The sequence below is a fragment of the Polypterus senegalus genome, chromosome 12 (assembly GCF_016835505.1).
Source record: "Polypterus senegalus isolate Bchr_013 chromosome 12, ASM1683550v1, whole genome shotgun sequence".
In the NCBI taxonomy this organism is placed as follows: domain Eukaryota; kingdom Metazoa; phylum Chordata; class Cladistia; order Polypteriformes; family Polypteridae; genus Polypterus; species Polypterus senegalus.
The window spans coordinates 62,432,792-62,443,660 of record NC_053165.1 but is presented as its reverse complement, the minus strand read 5'-3'; the positions used below and the strand labels follow the sequence as shown (position 1 = coordinate 62,443,660).

The 10,869-nt window shown below is 35.5% G+C and overlaps 1 protein-coding gene across 1 annotated transcript in view; it reads left to right on the top strand.

Annotated features, from left to right (window-relative positions):
* iscu (iron-sulfur cluster assembly enzyme) overlaps positions 1-9,948 on the top strand; it is an 11,110-nt gene extending 1,162 nt beyond the window's left edge. Inside the window, exons 2-5 of the mRNA XM_039771841.1 lie at positions 3,773-3,886; positions 4,486-4,596; positions 4,693-4,771; positions 7,128-9,948. Coding sequence (XP_039627775.1) covers positions 3,773-3,886; positions 4,486-4,596; positions 4,693-4,771; positions 7,128-7,213 — 390 coding nt within the window. The 3' untranslated portion in view covers positions 7,214-9,948. The remainder of the gene's footprint in view (positions 1-3,772; positions 3,887-4,485; positions 4,597-4,692; positions 4,772-7,127) is intronic.
* The last annotated feature ends 921 nt before the right edge of the window (positions 9,949-10,869 follow it).

Sequence of the window (10,869 nt, the reverse complement as noted above, 5' to 3'; positions counted from 1 at the left end):
GATCGATGACTGGGGTGGTCCCCCGTGGAGTGGGAATGTGAAACTAGTTCAGAAGCGCTGCATGGCACAAGAGGAAAAAAAATCGCACTGGAGTTCTCATTCATAATCTTGTAATCGTAAATATTTCGTGAACACACCTCAAAACTCTTACGGACATCGCAGATGACACAGAATGTCAACAACAACATTTATTTATATAGCACATTTTCATACAAACAGTAGCTCAAAGTGCTTTCCATAATAAAGAATAGAAAAATAAGACACAATAAGAAAACAAAATAAATCAACATTAATTTAACATCGAATAAGAGTAAGGTCCAATGGCCTTTGGGGCAGAAAAAACAAAATAAAATCCAGACAGCTGGAGAAAAAATAAAATCTGTAGGGATTCCAGACCATGAGACCGCCCAGTCCCCTCTGGACATTCTACCTAACATAAATGAAACAGTCCTCTTTGGATTTAGGGTTCCTCACGGAAGGACTTGATGATGATGGTCACGTAGACTTCTGCCTTTCAATCCATCCATCATTGTTGAAGCATCATGATGCTTTGAGTAGGTCGCCACCACCACAAAGAAACAGAAAAAAGAGTAGGGGTCAGTACGGATTTTAGAGATACCATGAATAGTTATTATGAGCTTCATGCTTGCCAGTTGCCCAATCCGAGCTCAGTAAATTGCTCTAGTTACGTTCGGAAAATCGTACATAGCTGAAAATTGCCTGTCAGTAGTATGTTTTATGTAGGCACAACACACGAAAACTGAACGTCGGTCCGTTAATGGCTTCTAGCACAGCGGGCATGGTGGAGAGAACATTGCTGAGATTTTCCTGATCAGTTGCCAGTTCCCTGAGAAGTGACAGTAGGTAGCCTATGTAAACTGACCAAACACTTTAAAAGTTCTTCAGGCCAAATAGGCAACGTTGCCCCCAGTTTACTCCATACATTATATTCATCACTTTTGATTTGTAATGTTTATCACATCACTATAAATATTTGGTCAGTGATCTGAATCATTATACACATGATTGCCTTATCTGTAGTTTCATAGACATACTTTATTTATCCTCAAGGGTTAATTAAAACTTTACAGATATTCCAGGCATTTCACATTAGGGGTACTCAGTCTGAATTATTATTTTTTTGTTTGTGAACAGGTTCAGGTAGTAATCTGATTAAATTATCTTGCTGTCATAAAAACTAAATGTATCATGTTTCTGCTGGTCTGCAGTTTTTCTTTTTGCTGCTGTCTTTTTGAGCATGACAAAGCATATTTCCATGGTCATGAATTAGATTTATGATAAATGGACAATGTATTTTAGACTCTATTGTTGTGTAGACAGTTCAACAGGATATTTGCATGTCTGCCATTATTGATTCCCCTGCAGCTGGAAGCTTTGAATATTTTTATGTGGTACTGTTTGCTAAGGCAGGTTTCAAAAAGTCTAGTTGTGGCAAAAGGCCTTAATGGGTTTGTGTTTTTTTTTTTGGAGCTGAAGCCTTTTTCCTTCTCCTATATATCTACAAATAGAATTCATTTAGAGTTTTTAAACTGACTTTTTCATTTGTTTGAACAATCACATGCAATTTTGTCCAAGGTTTTAAATGGATTAAATGCACAAAGAGGTAGTGTGCCTCCGTGTGTACCTACACAATGCAAAGTTTTTTAAAAAAAAGTACACAGGTCAGATCAGGGTGGGGAGCATGCACTGGTACAACATGTTGCTGCACCCACCATATGAAGAAACAGCTTGAGATCCTGGTTTTCAAGCCCCCAGGCAGACACGCAGTCCAGTCCCACCGTCTGGAAATGACCCTCTATCTGCTGCAGCCAGGTGTGACATGGGCCTTGGCCTGGTCCAGTCACTCAGGTCCTCAACAATGAGAATCCTGTGAGCTGGATCACTCTCTGGGAATCGTGCAGTATGGGCGTAATGCTATAACTGACGCATCCTCACAATGCAGGTAATGTTCCTCTTTTAGGACTCCGTGAGCAACTGCTCATTCGACGCAAAGTCAAACCAGCGGTACCCACGGATTCTCTGAAGAGACACAGTACCAAAGGAGTCCAGTCTTCATCTCGGGTCATTGGATAGCGTCCATGTCTCAAAACCATATAACAAGACAGGAAGCACCAGGACTCTAAAGACTTGGACTTTCGTCCTTTTAAAAGATATTTAGTGCCACACATTCGTTTCCAGCGACTTCATGATCCCCCACGCTCTCCCAATTCATCTACTGACGTCATAGGAAGAGTCACCAGAGACATGAATGTCATGAATGCCAAGGTAAGTAAACCTCTCGACAAGGTCAACACTCTCTCCGCCGACAGACATACTGCTGATGTCAGTGCCCAAGAGGTCATTAAAGGCCTGGATGTTGGTTTTTATCAGGACACTCGCAAGCCCAGACACTCAGATGCCTCACTCAGTCTCTCGAGCACCCTGATCAGAGCCTCCATTGACTCCACGAAGATCACAGCATTGTCGGTAAAGTCAAGATCCATGAACCTTTCTTCACCAACAGACGCCCCACAGCTGCTGGACCCCACAACCTTTCCCAAAACCCAGTCCATTCAAGCATTGAACAGAGTAGGAACAGAACACACCGCTGACGAACCACAGAATCAACTGGGAAAAACACAGAGGTCCTGCCTCCACTCTGCACAGCACTCTCGGTACCAGTGTACAGGCCAGCCATGATATCCAGCAACCTTGAGGGGATCCTGCAACGTCTCAATGTTCCACAAGTCCGCTCAATCAAAAGGTACACAACAATCGCCAAATGTCCAGAGATTCATGGCTAGAACACATCCAGACTCTGGCTAACGATGAAAATTTGTGCAGGCAGAAATGGAACTATCTATAAGGTGGACATGTAAAGGCAAAGAAAAAAAACTTCAGGGGGGCACCATGCAGTGTCAGTCACTGAACACTTGAGGTATAAACAGATCAGGGTGTGTATCAATTCTAAACGGGCCCTCCATACAATGAACCAATAACGTAAAAAAATAAATATTTGAAACTTAATTTTTGTCTAAACTGACAATCCTAGTTCACCACAAATTTATTCATTGACATTTTTGATTGCCAACTTAAATATTGCTTGAAGTCCATACTAAAAAAAAATAACAGTTCAAACTTTATCAGTGTCATGCAAATTAGTAAATGCCAATTTATTTTTTTATGTGCTAATATTTAATTTACAAAAATACTTAAAGCTGCTTCAGTAACAACTATTACAGCTCATAACTTTGCAATATTTGCTTTTGAAAGTTTTACGTCTGCATCAGTGCATGCAGGAAACATTAGTTGGTAATAATACTAAGAAGTACATTTTAAGGAACACGTAGTAATTACAAATTTCATATGTTGATCTACTGGTGCTTTAATTTTTCAAATGGAAGAGTAGCTTGTTTATACCTTCAACATCTCTCTGTCTGTGGATTCTGCACCTTTTCATTAAAGCTCACCGACTCCATATATTATCCAAGCTGCATACAATTAACTGTCTGACTTTGTATTGTTGTTTGAGTTCATCATACCCCTGGTATGGGGGTTAAAACATAGCACCTTATTCGACAAGTTGCTGCTGCTTTTCACTGTTACACTTGTCATGTGCGTTTTAATGTTTCAATCTATTTAAAAATAAGTTGCTTAAAATGTTTAGTGATGTAGCTCATTTTATATGCACAATTGCTTATTTTTTACTGTACTGGGAAGGGTGGAAGGGATTTGTAAATCAAATTTTTTACCATGGTTTGCTTGTTTAAAGGTGGTTGACCATTATGAAAACCCAAGAAATGTTGGGTCCCTGGACAAGAATGCCAAGAATGTTGGTACTGGTTTGGTGGGCGCACCTGCCTGTGGTGACGTTATGAAGTTGCAGGTAATTTTCTCTCCTCTTTTCTGGGCCATTTTATACAGTACTGTCAGGCTATTTGTAGACGGTCGAACTTGCTATTTCAGAATATGGTTTTGAATGTTGAAATTATTGACAGCTTTACTGTGTGTGTGTGTGTGTGTGTGTTGTGTGTTTTTTTTTTTAATATCATTCTAGAATTCTGTGGAAGCGGACCATTACTAAAGAAGTATTTCCATTATATATATTTGTTTTGGAGCAACATGTCAAAGAAAAATGCAAGAGCATCTTGCATTGTTTCAGTTGGAGCAGTGTCGTCATTGACCGTTTAAGTTAATATTTATATAAATATTTGCTGTTAATCATTTTAATAAGCAGTTTAACATCTAGGTTCTGGACATAGGCTAAGGTCAAGAGTAAACTTAAGGTAAAATGTTTTGAAACTTGACAAGGTGTACAAAGTTACCTTGGATTGGGCATCCTGTATGATTAACCTTATTATAAGGATTATTCACTTTGTTAAAAAAACATTTAGGCTGTCTTATATTTAATTTAAAATTAACTATTGCACAAAATGTTTTCATGGCAATTTTTTGTAAGATGAGTTTGTTCCTTTTTATGTATAGATTCAGGTGGATGAGAAAGGAAAAATAGTTGATGCCAGATTTAAGACATTTGGTTGTGGGTCAGCCATTGCATCCAGCTCCCTGGCAACGGAGTGGATTAAAGGAAAGACGGTATGTGGATGTAAGGGAAAGGTGTAGATTAAGGCATGAATTTAATATACAATATAATAATTCAAATTTAATTTCTCTTAACTTTGGCTTTTGCAGGTTGATGAAGCTTTAAAAATTAAGAACACTGAAATTGCTAAAGAACTTAGTCTTCCTCCTGTCAAGCTACATTGCTCAAGTAAGTTGATACTTATTTCATCCATTTTACACCTAATAGTTTAAACATGAAGTTATATAATGAGCACAGGTGTAAATGTATACAATGAGATGCACTTGAAATAAATCCAGGCTTCAAATTATGAACATTTTTAATTATATAACCGTATAATCACATCTTCTCTATTGTCTGACAAAGTTTGTGTCTGATTGCTGCATTACCTTTCTCACATTTTGTAACATCCTTGACCTTTTTTCTCCAATATGAGTTTGTGTTTTAGAATTTGCATTTTGTGTAAAATACATCCTGCTGTCAAACAAACCGGAATATGATTGCTGATTTTAATACCTGCTACCTCAGTCATTATTGTGCAAATAATTCAGCATTTACAGTATAGTATGCCTTTCAAACATTTCCTGGGGTTTTTAAAATCCTGAATTTTAAGCAGAGCCACTGCATGGTTTTGTTTAGCAATTGCATCTGAAAAGAAATGCTCACCTAACTGAGTGCATTGAGCATCCATTTGTTTAAATTTTTAATTTTTTTATTTGATTTGAAAAGATAATTTTCATCTAAAATAGAAAGTTCCATTAAAGTAGGAGCAAAAGGGTACAAACATCCATTATCCATCCATTATCCAACCCGCTTTATCCTAATTACAGGGTCACGGGGGGGTCTGCTGGAGCCAATTCCAGCCAGCACAGGGCGCAAGGCAGGAAACAAACCCCGGGCAGGGCGCCAGCCCAAGGCAGTTACTGTTATCAGATTTAACAAATGTAGTGCACTGTTTTTTAGTAATCTTGTAGATTTACCTAAAATACGCTGCAATCCTTACTCATTCATTCTTTCTTCCATGGCCCATACTATATATTTATCAGATCTGCCTTACTGGCAGTTTTTCTTACAGTATGTGTCAGATGCGTTAGAATTTGTGTATAAAGTGAGTGACAGTTTTGTAAGTAAAGGATACATTGTGTTGCCTTGTTGTATTAAGTAATTCTACAGGTTAAAGCTATTTTATTTTTATCACAGTCACATTAATCCAGTCTCTTTTAAATGCCATGGGTACTTACTATCAGTTCAATGTACCAATCGGCATATTCCAGTAGTGTCATGCATTTTTTTTTCAAAACAAGCTGGAGAGCAAGCCCCTTTCACGTTCAGGTTGGTATGTGTTTTTAAACCAAACCTTTGTCAGAAACTTTCTTTTCATTTTTTTTTTTTTTTTTTTTGTTTTTGTTATAGCAAAATCACATTCTCTTACTATATGTGTGTCTGCCTCTTGTTAAACGAAAAAACAATTTAAAACAACTGCAAATTTTACATGAAAATTTGAAATTTGAGTAGAAATGAAGAGGTTTTTTGTAAATTGTGCATATATGTATATATGTAATGCTCAGTTATGTATACTTGTTCTCTCCATTATGAGTTAAAGGCAGCAGATATGATGTGATTGACTGTATTTTCAAAACTACTGAAGAATAGATTTACTGTAAGTGTATGTGTTTGTGTGTTAAGGATTTCTGTATGTTTGGGTTATAAAAAAAAATTGGTTAGTCAAGGAATGTGGCTAATCTCCCACTATAAAATGTGTTCAAGAGTTGACTTTGGCCTTTGAATCTAAAAATTGAAGACTGTTCTGATTTGGTATAGCTCCTCTTTCTGTTACATTAAAGGTGGCTGCAATTTATTTAAATACAACTAAATGTATTATTCACTTGCTGGGTAACAGGGGATCTGTGTTGCCATTTTTTTATTTTTTAAATAAATTGCTGTTACTATAATGGTTTTTTTCCCAGTGAATTTTTCTGAACCCAAATTTTATGAGGACATGAAGAGCCTAAGGCTGTCCTGACAGGGTTTGCCATATTTTGGAAACCAACCCTGCATTGAAAACAGTTCAGGTTTTGGGAGCATAAGCACACACTTATCTCACTTTTTAAGCTTGGATAGCTCAGTTCCTGGCCAGGTCACTGTTTGTGTTCTTCTAGTATGTACCGTTTTTTTCCCCTTCCCCTGGTATTTCAAGTTTTTTTTTTTTTTTTCCCTCTTATTTTTAAAGGCTAGAATAATTCTTTGGGCCAAGTTAGATGTCATACAGCCGTATTAATAGGTTGAGTGGGAGTGAATATGTGGTTGGCACTGCAATTGACGACTGTACCATGTTGAGTTGGTTTGTTCCTTTATAGCCTGTGCTGCCAGAGAATGCTCTAAATAATACATTTATGCATATTCTTCAATATTTCTGAAGAAACATTGTATGTGCAGTAGGGCATTTCTCAAACTGTGCACAATATGAATTTATACCAGAATAAGTTTTAATGTTAATATTTTATTGCATTGTGTGTTTTTTTTTTTTTTTCTTTCTTTCTTTTAGTGCTTGCAGAAGATGCAATAAAAGCAGCTTTGGCTGACTACAGACTAAAGCAAGATAATGAAAAAGCAGTAGAAACAAGTAGCTGAACAGTGAGAAGCACAAAAAGCAATCTCATATTCCACCTAATTATTATGCTTTCTTAAATGAATAGAAAATTGTTAGGTTATGTTCTCTTGATCAATACACTGAAACGCACAATGTAATATAACTAATAGCTTTAGGTGTTTCTCTTAATTGAAGCATCAGTAAGAGAAACGCCAGCATGTTTTGTTAGCAGATGTTTATAATAAATGTATGTTTTACTAAGGAAGCAGTGTTTTATTTTTCTTTAATACAATTAGTGAATTGTAGCCTAGTAAATACCGTAATTGCAAAAAGTACCACTAATTGAGTAATCACCAAAAAAACTCTTGAGAACTAGAATTTTTTTTCCCCATTTGATACAGTGTAACTGAGAAATGTTCTTAGTTGTGTAGATTATAAAAAAATGTATATTTGGTAACAGTCATAGCAGAATTGTCATGACTGTTTTATAGAAGTAAATATTAAGAGTAGTTATTGGGTTATTTTAAATGTAAAATTCTTTACATTTCCTTTTAGGTTAAATATCAATGTTAGATGCTATAGCTTACCCTTTTGTGTTTTATTGTTTTAGTCACTTGCTGCTATTGTCTGCTATGTCTAATATAATATGCAGTTTTGAGTAAAATATAATAATTTAAAGTGTTAAGCTGCTGTTTGTTTCAGGCTTATTCAAACATGAACATTTTTTTTTCCTATGGTCTTGCTACAGTATGTTTTCAGTTGATAATTTGCATTGTTTGATAGTAAGGTAATGTGTGAGGTTTTTAACGCAGCGTCAGTAATCCTCTTGTTTAAATTATGGTTTGTGTTGGACATGCTGTAGTTAAGATTATGGTAAAAATTCCAATAAGTGTTCCTTTGTTATACAACTTTTAATTTCACCTTTTATTCTTTCCATTATTCCAATCTTTTTAATTAAAAATACAGATTTCAGTCATTTCTTTTAGCTATTCATTGCTGTTTGCAATTAGACTGATTTTTCGGCATGTCTCATTTCTTACCTAGGAGTTGGTACAGTTTTGTACTTTTTTCTTTCTATTGCGTCTTTCTACATTCTGTTGTAAACAGTGGGTACTTCTAATGCAATTATATTCAGTTAACTGATTTTTTTTTTTTAATTATCTTCAAGAGACACAACATTTCAGTTCGCCACCAATATGAAGATGTGTGCAGTGTGCATTTTTTCGTTTTTTTTCTGTCCAATCCACTTGGAAGTCTGCAGCTTAAATAGACTTTTATTGGTAGCAGTGGTGGAGTCAGGGAATACGGTTTGTGGCATTGCCGAGGGATAGCTCTACAAAAGACTTTTCACTGTCCTGGCAGAGCACTTCAGAACCACATAGTTCTAAATTTTACGTTTGTCTTGTTCTGCTAGACTCTTTTCTGTATGTAGGCGTCTGTTGATGCTGGCATCTTTTGCTGTTGCACAACTCAAATGCCAGCTTTTTCCTTGGAATTATGTAAGAGAAGCCTGTAACAGTTGAGCCAGCATTCCAGTATAGGTATTTACCTACCATTTATACTAGTAATACATTTAGTTTTATAACTGAAAAAATTGTTAAAAATATGGAGTAATATTCAGTGGGGAAACATTTTCTGCAATTAAGATTTAACATAATTAGGGTGTTTGATATTCACAAGTTATTGCCTAATAAGAAATGTGAAGGTGGATTAATGCAATGTGAACTTTTTACTTGTTGAAGGCTAGTAAAAATGAGTTAGATTCTTTCATTTCTAAGCCCACCTAGTTTAAAAGAGATGATTTAATATATTTTTATACACATAATTTAGATTTAAAATGCTTATCCATGAGCACATATGAGACTCTGACATGATACAGTTTATAGAAGTGGTGTTGATGTGGAGAGAAAACTGATACTGCTTGCTTACTAATCATGAAGCTGCACTGTCTTCACAAAGAAGAGTGAAAAACCCATTGATTAAGACTGTGAACATGTAAGAATATATTTTGCATTTAGCCAGTTAAGATAAAATTTTAATTCATTAGTCGAAGCACTAGATTTTAGGTACTTGTTGGCCAAATCATAAAACCAAAATGATAAAATCAGCATTGTCAGAAAATAGAATAATTAGAATAGAAAATGTGCTTTTCTGTTGCAGCCAGTAAATAACCCTTCTTATAAGCATCATTAGTTTATATATTGAGATATTTAGCAAATGTTTGCAGATGTCCTGTTTCCTTGGTAGTTGCCTAATGTCTGAGGAAGGTACCCGAGGCCTCAGTATTGAAATAACTACAAACCTGAGAACTCATTGATAATAATCTTTAAAGTCCTGCCGCTAAACTGTGGAGAAGGACACTTCTACACCTTAATGCTGGCAAGTTATGTACAATTGATTGTTGAATTCTTTTGTCAACTGTCCCAATTCATATGTAGATTTAAAGTTCTTTTTTGTATAGTGAAATGTTTATTTCTGATTTCAACATTAAATCAATAGCAATCTTACTTTTTTTTTTTTTTTTGTCTTTTTTTCAAAAGTTGGGATCCTTTTTGCCCCCTAAACTGGATTAAGTGCATCTGATGTTAAAGGAATGAATGTTCTCAAGTTAATAAATGTAACTACATTTGTAAAGTTAAAACTATGTTTTGTTAAAACCTTGTATTTAGAATGAATTTTGGGTGATTGTGAGGTTTACAAGCTGCTTAATGTGCTGTTTATCATCAATTTGCAGTTTTACACAATAAAAATGTCTAAAATGCATCTTTCCAGATAATGTTGTGTTGACTTGCTGAGTAATTCAGGAACGGTAAAGTGGGGGGAGGGGGGATTTTGGAAAGTCTTGTACAGCTTCTTAAACATTAAAAACCCTCCTATAATTGATTTCTGTGCCAGTTTATGTAATAATGCAGGCTAGGTATTCCTCACTACTGTGCTCCAAAGCAGATGGTGTTACTTGCTTAATGATGGCACTTTGTATATTTGCCCAAATAATTTTAAATCCAAAATTATAGCTATGCACGTGAAACGTGTAACGCAGAGTTTTCTAAATTCAGATGAGTAGCCAAAAGATATTCACCTGTTTTAGCCAGGATTTAAACTTCTAACTTTAATATTTATTACTTCATTTCAACATTGGTTGGTAGAAGTGGATTAATGACCATAATTTAGAATACTTTTCAGTCAATATGATATCCATTATAGAAGCAATCTATTTACAGAAAAGTACATTCTTAAGAAAAAAAAAGGGGAAAAAGATTCCTTTAGCAGATTCTTCTAATGATGTTGAATAATTTATTTTATTTGTACTTATTTATACAGGTACTTATCTCATTGGAAGAACAACAGCACTTCCAGCCTTTCTTAAAGGTACACATCACACAAATACATATATTTTTCAATTACATAACCCATGTTTATGGTAATGACCAAGAAATATTTAATCTTCTATTTTATTGGAGAAAGGCGATATTGTCTGACATGATAGCTTCAGTGTGGGCCAATACAGAACAAACGGCAGATATCATAATGCCCAAGAAAATTGATGTCTCATCATCTATAATAGATGCCCAGTCATAAGCTCAGAAGATCCCAAACATATATATTGTTCAAGAGGGGTCATGCTCTTGAAGACCAGCCTCTCCCTTCATTCATTGGCTACTAGATAGATAGATAGATAGATAGATACTCTATTAAT